This window comes from Dipodomys merriami, unplaced genomic scaffold (genome assembly GCF_024711535.1).
Source record: "Dipodomys merriami isolate MVZ:Mamm:240054 unplaced genomic scaffold, mDipMer1.0.p SCAF_28, whole genome shotgun sequence".
Lineage (NCBI taxonomy): Eukaryota > Metazoa > Chordata > Mammalia > Rodentia > Heteromyidae > Dipodomys > Dipodomys merriami.
Window position 1 is genome coordinate 1,502,844 of NW_027204270.1, and position 20,597 is coordinate 1,523,440.

At 57.5% G+C, this 20,597-nt stretch overlaps 1 protein-coding gene across 1 annotated transcript; it reads left to right on the forward strand.

Annotated features, from left to right (window-relative positions):
* The first annotated feature begins 13,393 nt into the window (after positions 1 to 13,393).
* On the forward strand, positions 13,394 to 14,930 carry Actrt2 (actin related protein T2). Its single transcript, XM_070037169.1, has one exon. The coding sequence runs from the start codon at positions 13,694 to 13,696 to the stop codon at positions 14,825 to 14,827; it is 1,134 nt and encodes a 377-aa protein (XP_069893270.1). The 5' UTR covers positions 13,394 to 13,693; the 3' UTR covers positions 14,828 to 14,930.
* Positions 14,931 to 20,597: the final 5,667 nt, after the last annotated feature.

The window sequence follows — 20,597 nt, forward strand, 5'->3', positions numbered from 1 at the left end:
CGCCCGATGGACTTGTCCAGGGACTCGCAGACGCCACGCCAATCCCGAGGCCGCAGGGCACGCAGGAGGTCGGCGGCGCTCTGTTCTTCAGCGCTGTGAGGGGCGCTTGCGTGGTCCCCTCCTGCCTGGAGACGCCGGGGCTCTCTGCCAGGCCTTTGGTGAAATTCCCCTGTAAAATGCGCTTGTAGCTCTTACCCATTTTTCTGCTGAGATGTTCTCTGTGTTTTCTTCCTGTGACTTGTCCTTTGTAAGTCCCTGTATTTGATTACATCTTATTCTTACCATATTAATAGACCATATCCTTATATCTCTCTAAGGAGACAGCAGGCAAGTGTGGCAGTGTGCTCTGAGGTGGCTTTTCACAAATGGCACACACCCGGGGAGGTGTGCAGGACTCGTGAAGAAGCAGAACATTCTGGAATTCTAGATGCACCACAGCAGGTCTTCTCCACACCTGTGCACGGTGGGTTCCTTTGCCTGTTCCCGACTGGTGGGTGGCAGGATCACAGGGCTTGGGTCTCTGGGGCCGTGGTGCCTGGGGCGTGGCAGGGAAGCAGTTGCTTCCCCTGGAATGGCTGGCTCATTTACCCGTTCTAATGTCGATGGCACTCAGCACACCCCTCAAGTGCCGAGCAGCTTGGGTTCGTGTCTCAGGGACTCTCCTGGAAGCTCCTCTGGCAGCCTGTGCACCCTTCCCGCCTGGTTCACGCTGCGTGGAATTCCCAGACCTCGCGGAGTTCCTTCTGAGGAGGGCCTGCTGGCAAGGCCACGGCATCCTGGGGCTCCAGGTTTTGCCACACGTGGCTTGTCAGTCTCTCAGGCACAGCTGAGCTGTGTATGATCCCAGGCACCTTTTGCTTGTGCGGGTCTTTCTGGCCATTTTTCTGTGGATGTGTTCCCTGCTTCTCTCCTGACCCCAGAAATCCCCGTTGGTGTCTTCTGCCCACTTTCCTCCAGGGTTTCCTGCTTTGAGCTAGTTCCTTGTGCACCCACACACCCGCTGTCCTTAATCATGAGCAGTGTCTTTAACAGGTGGAATGCCTCCATTTTTAATATGCAGATCTTATGACCAGTGCTTCAGGGCCCCATGCGCAGTCTTGGTCTACTAGAGGCCATGGCTACACCATTTCCCCCGCCACGATTACAGCCATGATCCACCTGGAGTGCATTTTTGTGTGTGCTGTGAGGTCAAGGGGGAAGCCTTGTTTCTTCTTTTCCTGCGTCTAACCAGTGGAGCCAGTGTGTGCTATTAAAAATACCTTCCTTTCCCAGCTGTTTTGCAATCAGTTGAATGTGTGCCTGCTTCTGCACTCGGTTCTGTCCCAGGAGTGTGTACAGACAGGACTGGCTCCGCCCGCCGCCATCAACAGAGGGAGACGGTGTCCTGGATTTCTTATGCCTCATAACAAATCTCCCGGAGCACTGTGGCTTGGCACACTCCACCCATCCAGCATCTCACGGTTTCTGTGGGTCAGGGGTCTGGCTGGGGTTTTGGCTGGGGATCTCACAGGTGGCATTCAGTGTGTCAGCCGGATGGTGCTCTTCTCTGAACTTCCGGATCCGCTTTCAGGCTCTCATGGCTGCTTGCGGCTGTGTGGCTATCGGCTGGAGCCCGCCTCAAGGCCCAGAGCTGAAGTCACTGCCATTCGGTCTCCTGGGTATCCAAAGCCTCTGGTGTCTCATCTCACCCTCACCCTTCTTCAGGATGAGCCCTGACCCTTATCTGACTCGGTGAGGCCCACCCAGCCTGACGGCCCCTACAACAGCTGCAAAGCTCTTCTGCTTCCGCTCACCACTGTTGTGTGCTGGATGTGTCAGGGGTGGATAGAAGTCTTCCACCTGACTGCCGCATCTGGATCTAGAGAACAGCTCCCTGCCTGGAAGACCCTGAAGAGGAAAAGGCGAAGACCAGGTGACATTCATGTTCTCACAGGACTACAGAAGCCCTGGCTGTGAGCCTAGCACATGACAGCCAAGAGCAAAATGGAGCCCACGCCCATCCGCCCGCCCGCTAACTGCAACGCAGCAGCCGTCTGGCTGACGGGGTAGGTGAGCTGAGGACAATTTCTCAACCATATGTTTTCCTGCTGTGGGCTCAGGTCTTCCTTGCAGCCTCTGTCTTACAGATTGACTTGGGGTTGTGGTTGTGAGGCCTCTTGGAGCAGACAGCTGGGGATCATGTCACACCAGGTATGGGGAGGACAACGCAGAAGAAGCACCAATCCTCAGATGACTTTCTCAAGGGTCCTGAGACAGCTGAGGAGAACTGGCGAGGGAGAGAGAGGGTTATGTGTTTAAACTCCATGTATTTGACTTCTCCCAGTCAAAAGCTTTCAGAGGTAAGCCAAATCAAAACTCCTGACACCTGATTTGAATTAGACTTCCTAATCTTGAACCATCCTTGCATTCTTCCAATAAATCCAGTTTGGGGTGGGTTGTCTTTTATATGTTTCCATATTTCCTATTACTGGATTTAATTTTTATTTGTGACTTTAAACATCTGTCGTCATAAATAAATTTAACCTAGAGTCTGTTGTCTGATGCTGAATATGAGTGCAATCACATTAAGTGATTGGATAGGATCTTTCTTTTAGTCATGCCTCTCATTACAGAAAAAACTTAGCACTACCTCATGTTGCTGGGTGTTCCAGGCCATTTTAATTTTTCCTAGGTCTGGTCTTAGAATCAATCACTTCTCCAGTAAGTCTTCTATTTTGTTCCCAGAGGCGGAGATTTATACTGCTACTGTTTGAGTATGTTTAGCTGTGGCCCCTCATGTGTCTCAGAATGGCAAAGTTAGGGGGAGGGACTTTTTAGGGATAGAGCCTGGTGAGAGGTCTCTGGATCAGGGGCATGCCTTTGGAAGAGATTGATGTCCCACTTGGTACTAATGAGAGATGATTACAAAAGTCTAAGCCTGGCCCATCCAGCCCCAAGCTTCTCATGTAAGATCCTTTCTTTCCTCTGCACACACCCTGCCCTCCACCACAAGGTCTTCCTCAGAGTGGAATGGGTACAAGCACCCTGTTCTTGGACCTCCACCACTGCAAGATCTTTTCTTTATACCTACATTATACTGCAATGCTGTTGCAGCAATTGATTCTTTGAATCAGCCTTACTAAAGACCATTTAATTTCATGTATTTTTGTTGGTTTTGAATTGTTTGTATTTGTTGGGGATTTTGGTATCAACATTTATAAGGAGTTCTGTAGTTTTTGTTTTCCTTGTGATGTCTTTGTCTGGCTTAGATACAGGATAGTGCTGACTTCATGAAGTGACTGTTGTGTTTTTGTCTCTCTGTCTTCGCCTTGGACAGTTTGGCTGCTCTGTATTAGACTTGGGTCTTTGAGTTTATTCTGAGCAGAGTTCATTGAACTTCTTACATTGTAGATTAACTTATTTTTAAGATCAAGTGTGGAGAATTTACATCTCAGAGTAACCTTCAACTTCAACTTTCCCAACTCTGCTGTAGCTCAGTTCTGCTGTTGAGCTCATTCATAAGTTATTTTTAATTTCAACTACTGCACTTTTCAGCTCCAGAATTTCCATTTGACTATTTTCATAGGCTCCATTGATTGTTTGAGACTCTCTATCTGGTGTGACATCATTATCATACTTTTTTTTAGGTCTTTGAACACATTCACAGTGGCTGGCAAGGAGAAGACACCTCCCAGGCTGGCCAGGGCAGGGGAGCTGAGAGGAGGGGTGGTCTGAGAGAAGCAAGGGAAATGGTGAGCCCAGAGGCAGAGCTGGCTTACAGCATTTTGAGGGCTAGAAATGCAGGCAGGACCCAGAGGACCAGTGCCTGGGTCTCCTGTGTGACATGAAAGTAGCATGCTTATCTTATGGGGGGAGAGATGGGTGTCACGCCGGTTGGAAGGCCTGTTCTCCCTCTGGAGGGGCGTTGGGTGTGTTCAGGGGTCAGAGTGCAGATGCCACTACCCCTGCATCCCAGCCCTTGAGCACATGTGCCTGTGCCTTCCGGCCACACCATGCCACGTCCCTCTGGGCCCCTGCTTCACCACCGTTCAAGTATTTTCTCAGCTCTGAACTTGAGAGTGGCCATGGTATGGTGATTGGAGCCCTGGTTCCACTGAATCCAGCTGCTAGAGAGACAGGTGAGAACAGGCATCTGAGTACCCGGCTTCCGTCCTTCCGCCTCATTGCTGCCCTCAGTGTCGCCTGGGGCGGGTGGCCCCCAGTGCTTCAGGCTCCGGGGGGTCCTGTAGGCCTCTCAGGCTGCCCCTCTCCTTCATAACAACAGGACTCGGAGTGAGGCCAGAGCCACTGGGGTGAGGCTTTGAATCTCAGATTATTCTTGTTCTCAGAGCAAACTGTTCATTGCAATCATTTATCTCAAAGGCTTTTTTAAAAAAAATTTTTAGGGAAATTTCCAGTCATGTAGCTAATCGTGAGACTCAGCATGTCTCTCTGAAGTCAGATCCTCGGACATGGATGCGGGTGCCCATGGTTTGTGGGAACCCAGGGGGAGGCTGGGGCAGGGTGGGGGAGGGAGGGAAGGACCTAGTGGCCTCATGGACTCTGGGACATTACGTGAATAGCAGAGACAAAGGCCTGTCCATGCGCTTTCCCCTCCCCCCCATGCCAGGTGCTGTCTGTGCGCCTCCCTGGGGTACACAACTTTCCAGGCAAGATGGTGGCATCGTCCTGAGAAGGAGAGCAAGAGCCGTCAACACCCAGTGCTCCAGCAAGGAAGATGGAGTCCTCGGTCCAGGAAGGGCCTGGGCAGGGCCCCCACAGCCTGCTGGGACCCAGGCCGGTCCCAGCAAACAGCGCTGATTCCTGGGGACGCCGGTGGGGTAGGGACGGCCTGGTGGCTCCTACATCTCTGCACCCTGTGCCAGGCCGGCTGTGGCATCGGTAACAGGGGATGAAGAAGCAGGGAGGAAGGATGTGGCCGGTGGTTGGGGCATCCAGGACTGGAGAGATCTCCAGCCTCCCCACAGCGAACCTTGCACCAGCAGCCTCGGAGTCTCCGCCCATGCTGGCGAGCCTGGAGCGAGCATCCTGTGGATTGTCTCTGGTGTGTGGGCAGAGGAGACACTGCCCTGCCCCGTGGCAGGCACACGCCCAGCGTGCAGTCCCAGCCGCCAGAGCCCGGCCTCCCCGTGACCATGCCCTGGTGCTCATCCGCCCTGGCCTCCCCGTGACCATGCCCCTGGTGCTCGTCCGCCCTGGCCTCCCCGTGACCATGCCCCTGGTGCTCGTCCGCCCTGGCCGACCCTCCAGCCCGCTTCGTGGAAGGTGGGTGGTGAAACACCACAGGAGCGGCCCTGCGGCCTCTCAGGAACCCAGCGTGCGCTTGAACGCCCAGCCTCCCCTGGCTGCCTCCGCCCTCTAGGCCTGTCTCGGGAGTCTGCACAGATGGGGCAGGGCGTGTTGGAGAAGCAGACCTGTGCCCACCTTCTGATCAGATTCCCTTCTGGAGAACACCAAGTCTGTGGCCCCGAGGACAGAGGCTTAGGAGCTCTTCCACTTAGAGGTGACAGTGGTGATGGTGGTGATAGTGCCGCCCTCCCTCCTCCCCCCTTCCCCCGTTCCCCCACCCAGCTCCTCTTCCTCACAGCAAGGCAGGGACAGCTCATGCTGCTTCTCGGACCAGGTGTTTCCATACGTGCATACCTGAGTCAGAAGAGACCCACTCTGCCCTGCACGGGCCTGGGCACCGGGGAGCCCAGGACAGACAATGCAACGCTTGGCATCCCTGGGAACCCGCGGGCCTTCCTCGGGGACTGGTGACACGTCCACAGCTGCTCACCTGGCCGGCACCCTCCTGGGGGTGTGGTGGCTGCCAGAGTGGCTCTTCCAGCATCCTTCCCACCATGGTGACTGGCTGGGACCCGAAGGACACAATGAACTTCCCCCCCCCAGCCCTGGGGGCCCGAGGGGCTTCATGGAGCCCAGTGTGGAAAAGACAAGCCTGGGGGTGGCCAGCGCCCAGAGCCTGGCCCCGGCCTGCCCACCACATGCGTGGGGAACGTTGGGAGCGTGACCCAGCTGCTGGCCAGCTGTCACAAGCAGAGGCCGTCACAAAGGACAACCACAAACGGCTCTCCCAAGAGAGCCGGAGCACTGAGTGAAGAGGTCGGGATGAAGGTCGCTGGGCTGCAGCACGGCACTCTGTCAGTGACGGTGCTCACTCCTACCCCGTCCCCAAGGCCATGGCCCCGAGGCCCTCACCCGAGGGGGGAGGGGCACCAAACACCTCGCTCTGCCACATGACAAGATGGATGGTGCATTCCTTCTAGAAAACTCCTATCCTCACTCCTCCAGATCTTAAATCCGCCACCAGTTCCAGTCCAGAATCTGAAAGCCGGCCCTGACACCGATGCCTCCTCTCCCTGGGACTCCGCTGGGCCGGAGGGGGGAGCAGTCGGGTGCAGTTGGGGTGCGCTGAGACTGCTGGCTTGGGGGAACCCCCACTCTGCTGGGTTTCCCCGCCCTCACGCCTCCGCCAGACCCTCCAGAGCCCCGTCACCCAAGCCTGATCTCACACTCAAACACCCAAACTCTGAAAGGAGGTGCTGCATTTCTTTGTACCTTCTGAGAGATTAAAGGGCACTCAGAGGCGGGCAGGAGGCTGGCGTTGAGAGGTAGGTAGAGGCAGGCGCCTGCCGTGGCCACGCAAGGCAAGCAAAGAACTCACCACACTCTAGGAACCTGACTAACACCACAGTCAGGCGGCAGAGAGCGTGGCGCTTCCCGCACACGGACCGGAGGCCAGACGTCCAAAAGGAAGGTGTGGAGCGGCCTCCGCAGCCCTCTGGGGCCTTCCCGCCGCTCTCCGCAGGTGCTGTCTGACGTTCCTCCGTTCGTAGCCGCGTGGCCTGCCCAGTCTCCCTTTCTGTTGCTGCCACACAGCCTTTCCCCGGGCATTCTTTCTTGTCTTCTGAGGTGCTGTCATTGAATTTCGGGCTCACCTGAATCAGGTATGGCCTCATTTTGGCTTACCTGGTTGCGTATGCAAAGCCTCTTATTTCCAAATGAAGTCACATTCTTATATTTTCATTGCTTGGAAGGGGTGGGGGAACAGGTGCTGGGTGACCTAGTACCGTTCACTTGAAGACCCTCAGACGAACCAGCTGCAGTTCTGCTCTCTTGGAACCTGCTGATCTAGGGTGGCCAGACAACTGGGACCCATCCAGCCCACTCCTCCTCCACCAGGTCTCTAAGACATGTGCAACCAGGCACAAGGAAGAGCCCAGGGCCTGTGGTGGTGAGGACTCCACGCCCAGTGCTCCACCTGACCCCACCCCCACCCCCATGATCATGGGGTGTGCGGTTCGGCATGGCGGCAGCTTGCCATCGACAAAAACCTTTCCACCTGGAGCTGGAACTCCACAGAGATGATAAATCTCCCCGCTTCCTCTGGTGTCTGGCTTTCAGAAGCTACGCCTGCCATTTGTAATATGAAAAATGCCGGTATGCTCGGCGGGACGGGGCAGGCGCATGGTAAGGTGGTTAGCGCCCCCCGCCTCAGCCCCCAACACAAAGCCTTTTCTTTCCTGAGCTGGAAGCAGGCATGGCCGAGGAATGCAAAGAGCTCTTTCAACATTCGATTCTAAATTATTTGAATTAAATCTGGAATCCTTCCGGGCCCCGCGCTCTCTTGGTTATTTATCACCGGCTAAGTGTAGAAGTCTGTTTGCCGTCTCCAGGGACCGCCTTGACTTCGAAGCCGCATCTGAAATGCTATAAACTATTTAAAACCCAGAGCTCGGCCGCGTCCGGTCGGCGGGAGTGCATTAACGCGCCTGGCGGTGGACGCTGCTCCATCCATAGGCTCGCCCTTCCAGGGGACTTTCCTCTGGGTAATCTCTTTAATACACTTGAAAATAAACCTCTTCTCCACGGAGGCAGGGTAATCCCGCCTCCTTCTTTAGCAAACATTGATTTCCCCCTCACCCCACTACCCTTCCTCCTGCCTCACCGTGGAAGTAATAAGCTGTCTGACACCAACTCCCAGCTCCCCCAAGGCCGCCCCGACCGCAGTTGCACCTGGGCACCAGGAGGGGGCGCGAGTAACACTGTTTTCCTGAGCTCCCTTGGGACGGGCCTGGCACCTGGGGCTTATTTACTCTGGGGATACTGAGGCAGGCTGAGGAAGACCCTCCATGGTTTGGGATGTGTCAGGGCAAGGCACCGAGTCTTGAAGGATGAAGAACCGAGCACCGGTGGTGAAGGAGAGACGGCAGGAGTGTCCAGAGGCAGCTCCAGCCAGGGGAGCACCTGCCCCCTGAGCTCCACTCCTGGGGTCTCGCTCCTCAGAAGGCCACAGGCACTTGACTCTCAGACCCGCCAAGCCTGACACCGGCAGATAGGGTGAGCCTCCCTGTGGTGGTCTGATTGGCTTGCAGCTGCCGGTGGTAATCGGAGCTCTGCTGGTGCTCTTTGGGGCCTGGTGGTCTCACCGCTCTTGTGCTGCTCCTCCCCTTTGTCTGGGCTGAGTCCACCCGGCCGTGGCTTCCGTCTGGAGCTTCCCCATCTGCGTAGGTCTTTCTCTGATTGCTGTCCCCTAGGTGTGAGCGCCCACGCGGCAAGCGACAGAGCGAGGTGGAGGGGGGCTTGTCCTGCCCTCCCATCAGTCTTCAGGTGAGCCCTCCACCCTGGCTGGCAGCTCTCAGGCCCCTGGGAGTCCCCGCGCCAGGGCTCCCAATTGAGCTGACCCTCAAAACCATCAGATAGTAAGACAGTATTGAAGCTGCAGAGTGTCGGGAGTATTTGTTACGCAGCAGCAGAGCCATCTTGTTCTCTTCTGCATTGCACAGTTTCCCGAATGTTCCCAGAACCCCCTGCTTACAGGGAGCCTTGCTTTACTCCGCATCTTCAAGGCTGAGCCTCGCTTGCTCACAGGGGCAGTCGGTTCTCCTGGACAGGTGTGGAACTGAGTCCCCCACATTCACGGGTGAGCTCCCAATCCCCCAAGACTTGTACCTGTCGCCTTATTTGGAAATCAGGCCTCCGCAGGCGACTGAGGTAGGATGAGGCCCCCGGGGTAACCCCAATTCCAGATGTGGAGTTTCTAGGAAAAGAGGGTCGTACACAGGAAGATCTCCCAGCAAAGATGAATGACAGGGTCACAAGCCAATGAACTTCCAGGCTCTGGGAGCCAGCCCTGGCCCAGAGCCTTAGTGGGAACACACTCTGCCCACATCTTGGCTCTAAACTTCTGGCCTCCAGGTGGACGGACAATGAATCCTGCTGTTCCCATCTTCTGGTCTGTGGTCTTTGTGCAATGGCTGCCGGAGCTCACGCAGCAGGTCAGTGCCCCCTCTCATCCTTCTTCACTCAGAGACCAGAGAAGTAGTTGGACTTTCCTTCTCCCCAGATAGGGTGTCAGATCCTTGGGAGAGGAAAGAGGACATCAAGAAGCTGTCTGTGGCCAGGGAAGTGGGTGGCTCTGATTCCCACATCCTCCGGTCAGAATTGGCCCACGAGGGGACGGTTAAGCAAGAACCTGGACCACAGCTCTGTTTCTGAGGGCTTGCAAGCCCAGCCGAGGAGAGCTACTCTCTGCGTAGAATCTACCCTGCGCCCAGAGGAAGGGAACGCTGGCCTCAGACTGCCCCTCCTGAAACCAACCTGCCTCCCTGTGCCCGCACAGGAACCATAGACGGCTTCACCAAGGCTTCCTGTGTTCTCAGGGCCTGCTGGCCAAGTCCTTTATTCTGTCCATGGAGGCTGACTGTGTGTAGAGGCAGCCAGGCTGGTTCCACCCAGACCGGTTCAGGGATCCAGCCTGAGGGCCATGTCTGACCCAGTGAGGGCTCTAGAGTGCTGGGCTGGCAAGTGCTGAGTGGGCAAAGGCAGAAGGGAGGACCACTCTAGAGGGACAGAGGAGAAAGGAAGGAGGAAAATGAGGAAGCATATGGAAGGATATCGTTGGGTAGACTATTGCTGGGGGGATGGATGGATGGATGGATGGATGGGTGGGTGGATGGATGGGTGCATGGGTGGATGGATGGATGGGTGGATGGATGGATGGGTGGATGGGTGGATGGATGGATGGTTGGATGGATGGATGGATGGATGGGTGGATGGGTGGATGGATGGATGGTTGGATAGATGGATGGTTGGATGAGTGGATGGGTGGATGGATGGGTGGATGGGTGGATGGATGGATGGTTGGATGAGTGGATGGGTGGATGGATGGTTGGATAGATGGATGGTTGGATGAGTGAATGGGTGGATGGATGGGTGGATGGGTGGATGGATGGATGGTTGGATGAGTGGATGGGTGGATGGATGGATGGATGGATGGATGGATGGGTGAATGGGTGTATGATGGGTAGATGGATGGATAGATCTACTGACAACTGGATGGAAAAATAGGAGGGAAGGAAGGATATATGAATGGACAAATCAATGGGAAAATGGGTGGATGGTGCATACAAAGTTGTTTGAATGAATGTGTGGGTGGCTGGGTGAATGAGTCCAGGAACAGATGAGTTACAGGTGAGTATATGGATGGATGGATCATGGGATGGATGAATAGGTGGATAGATGGATGGATGGATGATACCAATTCTATCTCTATGATTCAACAGGGCTCAGCTGGCAGGGTGCATGGTCAGGAGTTCAGCCTTTGAGGTGGCAGGGCAGAGAGGGGGAAGAGAGATTATCACAAGCTGAATACTCATGGCCACAGAGCCCCCGCCAGTCTGCTCACGCACACACCCCATCCTGTCCCTTACAAGACAGTGCGCCACCCGACTGAAGGCCTGCTCTGCTCTGGGCCGCGCCCCTGGCGCGCAGGTCCGCGGCAGGAGAATCTGGCCACCAGATGTGGGCAGCACTAATGAGCCCGGTCTGCTGGTCACTAATTGGCTGAGGCTCTGGGCATCAGCGACAGATGGGAACAGGGACAGTGGGAGAGACACAGGCCCTCCCTGGGGCCTGGGGGAGCCAGGCCAGGGGGAAGCAGGGGCAGACTCACCAGGCCAACCAACTCCTAAATCTGAATGGCTGGCATGTTTCCAAGGGTCCTGGGGCCTGCCCCGGCTCCCACGGGGCCTTTGGTGCACCTCTAAGGGCGCAGGAGTGGGTCGGAGCTGCTGGGGGGGTTGAGCACTGGAGTGGAAATAGGAGCGCACCTTCTCGCATGGAGCGGAAGCTGCCGGCCCTCCAGGAGAATCACGGCGAGCCCTGCCCGCCTGCCGGGGCGGGGGGAGGACGGAGTTATAGCCAGTTCACCCATAAACTTGTTCAAGCGATTTATGAGGCTTGGCTGGTTTGGAGTGGGGGCGGGCAGACCAGGACGGCTTCTAATTGGAGCTGGGAGAGGAAAGGTCCCTGTGTTAATGGTAAACACCCTGGCTGCGTCTGCTCCCTGAAGCTGCACAGCTGGCCAGCTACCAAGGGTTTCTGTCCTGCCACTGTCTCATCCCTACGGGGACACGGACACCTGCGGGTCTCTGCTGCACGGAGCCACGCGTGGCCACCTCTGAGAGCCACAGACCTCAGGAGTCAGAGTCCCAAAGAGGACTCTGGGAAGTTTCCAGCACCTGAGACGCATGGGGTGGAAAACCTGCCCCAGGGGAACACAAAACCAGCCCAACATCACGTTGGCTGTGGCTCATAAACCCACTCGGTGATCTCCGAGGCCATGTGACCCTGCTCTCAGGGGACGGACATTCTCGTCTTCCTGGAAGGGCGGGGGTGGGGGTAGGGTGGGAGGGGGGTCCTCAGAGCCCTTCCTGCTCCCTGCCCCGATTACATGGTGGACAACCCATCACCCGATTGGACCCTCATGGTTAAGACGGAGTGTCCGCAGGGCCTGCACGGGCTCTGGGCACCGGGCTCTGGGCTGGCCTTGCCCGGTGGGCTCTGAGCTCCACTCTTGTCCCTAACCTCCTAGAGCCCCTTGTGGTGCCCGGGCAAGGCCCACGCTTGGGGTGGACGTGGGCCGCTCTGCCCCCTGGCTGCTCCCCTGGGCCCATACTGCCAGGGACCTGGCACTCAGGGTCTAGGACGGCCTTGATTGTTGGGGTGCGTCTAAACCCTCTCCCTCTCCATCCTTGGTACAAGTGCCCAGGGCCACCAGGAGAGGGCCACGCACTTCACCAGAAAGGCCCTCTGCCCCTCCCGCCAGGAACCACGTTCTGTCTGAATCTAGACATCTTCGGAGCACAGCCCCCGAAGGGCTGGGCAACCTCGAGAACTGAGCTCACACACAGCTCCTTTGTGACGTGAGCAGCCAGGAACGCTGTCGCCGCCCTCTGCCTCCCCCTCCTCCACAGCAGCTCCCCAGGGACAATGCCCCTAAATGTCACAGCCCCCCCCAAGTCTCAGCAGACCCTCCACAAATGCTGATGATGGCACAACCAGGCCGTGGAGGATTGGGGTTAGATAGATAACAGGCCCTGATGGGTTTTGCGGGCACAGGGGGCCCCTCCAGGGCCGGGACTGCCCCACTGAGGGCAGTGTCCGGAAGGCTGGGTCACCAACCTGGATCATCACGGTGCCCACCTGTCACCACAGCCACCAGCACGGGCTGGGGGCTGAGCCGCCCTCCGGCCGTGGGTGTAGGACCCCAGGGACCCAGGCGATATTAAGCAGGACACCAGTGTGTGGCCTCAATGTGCACAGCCACCTCTCTAAGTGCCTCCTGCTCCAGGGTCTGCCACAGGTCCTGAGCACCAGGCCTGAGAGTCAGCAGACCTTTCCAGATGGAGAGAGAATCTAGCTTGTGCCTGACTGTGTGCAGGGGTGGACGGGGAGACCCTGGGGAAGCTGCCACTTCACGCCCAGGCTGAGCCGGGGCTCAGCACCCAGCGAGCACTGCCGTGGCCCTCCCAGGGGCATGGCCGGCACCGCCATCCCAGCCGCGGGGCCACGGTCATGTGCGTCAACCCTCCACGGCTGGTCATTCCTGCACGAGCCTCATCCAGCTTTGACTGCACCACGCCCCGGATCTGGTGGGGGCTGCGTCTTCCTGAGCCAGCTGCTGGGTTCCCAGGGCTGTGGGCTGTGGGCTGTGGGTCTGAGCCAACACCTCAGCGTCTACAGAGAGGCCCCTGACCGAGGCCAGAGGAGGCAGGTGTGCGTCTGATAGATTCACCATTTTAGGAGGCTCTGTTCTCTGGACAGGGAACAAAAGCCGATAAGAGCGGAGGAGGAGAAATCACCCAGGGCTTCCTGGAGGAGTCTGAACAAAATAAAATGTTCTGAGTGCCTAGTGGAAGTCACCTCTCCAAACAGGGCTCGGGGGGGGGCACCCAAGGGGTGACGGGAAATGCTGTCATTACACACAGTGAGGCTCAGGGCCCAGAGAGGGGCTCAGAACCTGGCCTGGTAATTCTCAGGTGAGATCACAGGCTTATGAGCTCCACTGGGGGGCTTCCTCCACTTAGCACCCTACAGGAAGACCAGGGGCCCAGAGCCCCGCCCCCAAGAGCTGTGAGAACAATGGTTACCTTGGCAAGATTGTTACCTGCGGGCCAGTCACCCTACAAAAGGCCCTGTGGGCGGGAGCCCTCTGAGAGGAGAAGAGCCAGGAGGAGCATGGAGGCCTCCTAGGAAGGCACTGGAGACAGCCCGCCTGCCAGCCCTGCCTGGGAGCACCCCGCCCCCCCCCCACTTCGGCCTCCAGGAACCGTGGAATCCGTGACACACAGTGACCAGAGAAGGCCCATCTTTATTTTGGTGACGTTCAGAAGAGAATGCTGCAGACATGTTTAACCCACACGTATTAGATTCTCCGGCCGTGATTTTCGACAACGGGTCTGGACTCTGCAAAGCGGGGCTGTCGGGAGAGATCGGGCCTCGCCATGTTATCAGCTCCGTCGTGGGACACCCCAAGTTCAAGATGCCCTCCACGGAGGCCCACCAGAAGAAGTACTTCGTCGGGGAGGAAGCCCTGTACAAGCAGGAGGCCCTGCACCTGCACCGGCCCATCCAGCGGGGCCTGATCACGGGGTGGGAGGACATGGAGAAGCTGTGGAAGCACCTGTTCGAGTGGGAGCTGGGTGTGAAGCCAAGCGACCGCCCGGTGCTCATGACGGAGCCCTCCCTCAACCCCAGGGAGAACAGAGAGAAGATGGCCGAGATGGTGTTTGAGAGCTTCCAGGTACCGGCCTTCTACCTGTCGGACCAGGCTGTGCTGGCGCTCTACGCCTCTGCCTGCGTCACAGGCCTGGTGGTGGACAGTGGGGATGGGGTCACCTGCACCGTCCCCATCTTTGAGGGCTACTCCCTGCCTCATGCGGTCAGCAAACTCTACGTGGGGGGCAAGGACATCACGGAGTCCCTCACTCGGCTCCTCCTGGCCAGTGGGCGGACCTTCCCGTGCTCGCTGGACAAGACCTTGGTTGATGACATCAAGGAGAAGCTGTGCTATGTGGCCCTGGAGCCTGAAAAGGAGATTTCCCGGCGGGCGGAGGAGGTGCTGAGGGAGTACAAGCTTCCCGATGGGAGCATCATCTACATCGGGGACCAGCTGTACCAGGCGCCTGAGGCCCTCTTCTCACCCGAGCACCTGGGCATCCAGAACCCAGGGCTGGCCAAGATGGTGTCCACCAGCATCACGAAATGTGATGCTGACATTCAGAAGACGCTCTTCGGGGAGATTGTACTGTCTGGGGGCAGCACGCTGTTCCAGGGCCTGGACGACCGGCTGCTGAGGGAGCTGGAGCAGCTGGCGGCCAAAGGGACCCCCATCAAGATCACCGCGCCCCCCGACCGCTGGTTCTCTACGTGGATCGGGGCTTCCATTGTCACCTCTCTGAGCAGCTTCAAGCAGATGTGGGTCACCGCCTCGGACTTCAAGGAGTTTGGGACGTCCGTGGTGCAGAGGAGGTGCTTCTGAAGGAGCACGGGGGCCGCAGCGTGGCTCACGGGGGGGGGACCTGCGGGACGTGAGGTGAACCGCAGCTTCAGCTGGGTGTTCAATAAAGCACAAAACCATGGCACGTCTGGCTCTGTGTGGCTTGGTTGCGGGCGACAGGATTATTTCTGACCGGGACGAGGGGGGCTGGTTTTGTGGTTCTACCACACACACCAGCTTCCTTTCCCAGCCTGGAGAGCCCTGAGCCCTGGGCCAGGCTCCCAGGGCCTGCCTCTACCCACCATGTGTTCTGAAGGTAGAGCCCTGGGCCTTAGGCCTAGGCCTGGAATCAGCATTTCAAACCAGGGCCTCTGGCCGTGCTGGGGCCCTGGTCAGTGGGGGCAGGGAATGCTGCTCCCCTCTGCTGTGTCCTGGCAGGCCGCAGGACAACACTGCCATCCTGGGCACAGGGAGTGCGCCTGGAGCTGGCAGGCCAGGGCTCTCTCCACACTTCTCTTGGGTGATTGCGATGTTTCTAGAATCTACTGGAAATGCAGTTCACGGCTTCCAAACTAACTGCTGAGTGAGTTATACGTGAAGGGAATATTTCTAACATAGGTCCTAAGGAGTTCTTCCCAAATATTACTAGAAGAGAACCAGAAAGTACAGCGCTCTTCCCAAATGATCTGCCTCTTTCCCCCTGCCTTTGTTTGGGGGATGAAAACAATGACATTGGCCTGGACATTTGTGTATGGATGGCACATTTGTACGCACACATACAGAAGAATGTACTGTTAAGACCGGAAGAAACACGCTATGAGTGGTATCTGCCACTCATACTACAGTGGTATCTACCCCAGGCTGATGGGAGAGGAGGGAGTGAGGGATGTAGGGAGAAGGAAAAAGGGGGAAAGGGAAGGGGGAAAATCAGACCAAAAGATTTAGCCTGACAAAATGCCTTGTGGGGAAGACCTTACCTCCTCAAGCCCACTTCCCTGGTTTTAGCAGAAAGAGAAGTTGAGCGGATGTCCACCATAACCCATCCCAGTGCCCATCCTCCACCCCGCTATGAGACCCAATGGGATCATGTGACACCAATTAAGGCTATACTGCTTCAGCTCCACCTGTGGTAGTGGGATGCAACCCCTGGCCCGCCCAACAGTAAGGAGGTGGAAGGTGCTGTGGTAGCAACGGCAATAGTGGTGGTGATGATAGTGATGGTGGTGGTGATCGTGGTGGTGGTGGTGGTGATCGTGGTGGTGGTGGTGGTGATCGTGGTGGTGGTGATGATAGTGATGGTGGTGGTGATCGTGGTGGTGGTGGTGGTGATGATAGTGATGGTGGTGGTGATCGTGGTGGTGGTGGTGGTGATCGTGGTGGTGGTGGTGGTGATCGTGGTGGTGGTGGTGGTGATCGTGGTGGTGGTGGTGATAGTGATGGTGGTGGTGATGATAGTGATGGTGGTGGTGATCGTGGTGGTGGTGATGATAGTGATGGTGGTGGTGGTGGTGATCGTGGTGGTGGTGGTGGTGATCGTGGTGGTGGTGATGATAGTGATGGTGGTGGTGATGATAGTGATGGTGGTGGTGATCGTGGTGGTGGTGGTGGTGATCGTGGTGGTGGTGATGATAGTGATGGTGGTGGTGATCGTGGTGGTGGTGGTGGTGATCGTGGTGGTGGTGGTGGTGATGATAGTGATGGTGGTGGTGATGATAGTGATGGTGGTGGTGATCGTGGTGGTGGTGATGATAGTGATGGTGGTGGTGATGATAGTGATGGTGATGGTGATCGTGGTGGTGGTGATGATAGTGATGGTAGTGGTGATCATGGTGGTGGTGGTGATGATAGTGATGGTGGTGGTGGTGATAGTGATGGTGGTGGTGATCATGGTGGTGATGATAGTGATGGTGGTGGTGATGATGGTGATGGTGGTGGTGATCGTGGTGGTGGTGGTGATGATAGTGATGGTGGTGGTGATGATAGTGATGGTGGTGGTGATCGTGGTGGTGGTGGTGGTGATCGTGGTGGTGGTGGTGATGATAGTGATGGTGGTGGTGATCGTGGTGGTGGTGGTGATCGTGGTGGTGGTGGTGATGATAGTGATGGTGGTGGTGATCGTGGTGGTGGTGGTGGTGATCGTGGTGGTGGTGGTGGTGATCGTGGTGGTGGTGATCGTGGTGGTGGTGGTGGTGATCGTGGTGGTGGTGGTGATGATAGTGATGGTGGTGGTGATGATAGTGATGGTGGTGGTGGTGGTGGTGGTGATCGTGGTGGTGGTTGGTGGTGATCGTGGTGGTGGTGATGATAGTGATGGTGGTGGTGGTGGTGATCGTGGTGGTGGTGATGATAGTGATGGTGGTGGTGGTGGTGGTGATGATAGTGATGGTGGTGGTGATGATAGTGATGATCGTGGTGGTGGTGGTGATGATAGTGATGGTGGTGGTGATGATAGTGATGATCGTGGTGGTGATCGTGGTGGTGGTGATAGTGATGGTGGTGGTGATGATAGTGATGATCGTGGTGGTGATGATGGTGATGGTGGTGGTGATCGTGGTGGTGGTAGTGATAGTGTGTAGTGGTGGTGATCGTGGTGGTGGTGGTGATAGTGATGGTGGTGGTGATCGTGGTGGTGGTGGTGGTGATCGTGGTGGTGGTGGTGGTGATCGTGGTGGTGGTGATCGTGGTGGTGGTGGTGATGATTGTGGTGGTGGTGGTGATGATAGTGATGGTGGCAGTGATCCTGGTGGTGATGATGGTGATAATGGTGGCGATGTTTATGGTGGCGATGGTGTTTTTCTGACCTGTGAGTCTCCTTCAGTCAGTACTGCATCTTAGAGTGTTGTGGGGAATAGAGAGAAGGCAGACTCCCCAAGCAGTGGCTAGCAGGAGCATCATAACCAAGCTGGCTTAAGGGTTGGGCTTCTGTGGGGAGTGGGAGGCTTAGAGGGGTCAGCCAGCGATGGCGGGGACTGGAAGGAGCTGCAGTTCATTCTTCTCATCGGCAGTCTGACCCTGCTTCAGTCTGAGGGGTGCTAAGGTAAGAGATTTGGGGTGTGGGGCTGGGCTGGCCCTCACAAGGAGAAAGCTTCTGTCTGACCTTGAACTGTCCAGACCTTGCTGGCTGGCTCCAGCAGCTCCTGGACTCCATTTCTCCACCCATACAACACGGCAGGGACTCCCTGGGAGCCAGGAACAGGGTGAGAATGGCCGGGGTGTTGAGGACAGGCTCCTACTGGACTGGAGGAGTTTGTGGGGGAGGAAGAGGAAAGGTTGGCCGCGCCTGCCTCAGAAGTCACACTGTCCAAGGAAGAGGCCAGCTGCAGACCCTAGTTACTTCATTTGATCAAGGTCAGGCAAGGTCGCAGGAGTCCATCCCTGGGCCCTGAAGAGGAGCCAAGTGCAGCCGCAAGTCCACGAGGACTCCAGGGGGCCACAGGAGGCGGCTCCGGGCTCAGCCCAAGTCCGTGGACAAACCTGGAATTTCCCGGCACGTTCCAGGGCTGCCCCTGCCCTCAGCCGCGAGGCGCCTGACCAGGGAAATCTCTCCTGAATTCGAACCTGCAGCCCCTCCATGCCTCCTCCTCCAAACGTGGTGGGACACAAGGTGGCTCAGGGTTTCCCATTTTGCGTTCCAGGGCAGTGAGGCAGGGCTGAGCCCCAAGTTCAAGTATAACAGAGCTCATCCGCTTCCATAGAGAGGGACGTGGGTGCGAATGCAGGCCGGGCTAGTGAGCAACACAGGAGAGAAGAGCATGGGGCTGTGGCAGAAACCAGCCCACACGGGCAGCCCCATGCTCGGCAGGCAAGCCCAGGTCCTTCCCCGGGAGGCCAGGCCTGGGCCCCTTGCCCACCCCTCTCTGACTCAGAGGTGGTCTCCATCCCTTCAGCGGCACGGGATGGGGGGGCTGCCTAGCAGTGGAACACGAGGTTCTGGGGGTGCGGCAGGCATCTGTGGACAGCATCTTCCATCCCTCACTAAGACAGTTCTTTGCAGAGGCCTCATCTTCTACAAGGGAATCCCAGGATGCACTGGGACCAGCTGACCTCGTCATGGCCAGCTGCTTGGGGAGCCCCCCCCTCCCGCAGGTAGCTGCTCACTAGCTCCAAGGCAGGGGCAGATCTCCTGGAAGGGTGCCTGGCTTTTAGGGCAGGGCCTGGGTCCCTTGCATGCTCTGACCCGGGAGGTTCCCTCTGGAGGTGTGCCCAGCACAGTGCCGCCCTAGTGCCAGCCTTCTACCTGCCGCAGGCAAAGAAACTCCAGTCTGTAGCCGCCTCCAAGCTTCTGGGACCCGGGCTCCCCAGCACAGCTCTATCCGGCTGTGGGTGGAGCTGTCACCAGACATTTGTGCAAAGCCATCCGTTGCAAGTGGCCATTTCCCTCCTCCGAGTTCACTTTCTAATCCAGCCTCAGCTTTTGTCTTTCCTGTGAATGTCCACGGTGCTGCGGTGCGTGCTAATCCAGGGCTCAGTGGCTGTGTCTTAGGGGCCGTCATCCGATGACAATGCCCAGCCGGGAACAATGAGGGTATTGTCAGCACTCCCTGGCTCTGAGCAGGGAAACGTAAGACGTCCCTAGTTATCACACCCATGGGGGACGGCGGCCGGGCTCCAGCTCACACGAAGACATAATAACTTTCTCCCATTATTCAAATCTCTCGTTTCCCTCACCCCACCTTCTGGCTGCAGCCAGTGTGGGCCCAGGGCTTTGGGACATCTTCACACCTAAGCCAGATGAGCCACGTCCAAGGGGCAAAAGGGCTAGGAAGCCGGGCTATGTTCTGGGGGAGGAGGGGGCATCCAGGGCTGGGCTGGCGGCAGGCGTGTCCAGCAGGCCATTTCCTGGATTTGCTCCCCCAGCCCCCCATAGTTGTTTGTTGACCCGAGGCCCACAGTGCTCTGGCAGTGCTGGTGGTGACTGGGACCTTGGGGGTGGGGGTGATCAGTGGGTGGAGGGCCACGACCAAGCGGGCCAACTCTGACCAGAGGTGGCCACTCCTGGCTCCGGAAGCCCGGGGCTCCTGGTGGCAGAGATACTGCCCAAGGCCCAGGAGGCAGGAGAGACCCCACCCAGGCCTGGTGGAGCGGTGCCTTGCAGGGAAGCTTTTCCACGGCTGCTGGCTGCCCGGGCCTTGCTGTAAGTGGATACCTCACAGTTATGCAACCCCGGCCGGCGAGGATGGGCTGCGTGCACCCAGCCAGCCAAAACAAGCACCAGCCCGGCTCCAGAGTGTGAAATCCTCAGGCCAATTACAGGGAGCCTGGGGAGGCAGGGCGGGGCTGGACACGGACTGCAGCCGGGCCTGGAAGAGCCAGCGAGTGAGCAGCACGGAAGGCCAGGCCTGCTCTGTGTGGCTGGCTCGGCCCCCATGGCTGCCCCAGCACCCCAGGGAAGACGGGAGGACGCTTTCAGAGCCTTCTCCTCTTTCCCCCAGTTAGACTGGGACATTTCACACACAAACCGTGCATGGTGGGGGGAGAGCGGCTGGAGCTACTTTTGCTCTCTTTTATTGCTCTGTGGATACAGGGACGTTCACCAGCAAGCTGACACACTCCGTGCCAAGTATGAGTATGTGTGTTGGGGGGGGCGGCCCTGGAGATTCCCACAAGAATGGGGCTGCGACCCCAGGAGCCTGGCGGTCACTGGAAATGCACCACGTGTAGTCGGGACTCTTGTGAGCTGGAGCAAAGGGGACACAGCCCTGGAGAAGGGGGGACTGGGGTCACCGGAGCTGAGGGCGTGCTAAGGTCACTGCAGGCTCAGGCTGTAGGGTGAGAGGTGGCTGGGCAGGAAAGGGAGAGCAAGGGGGGACCC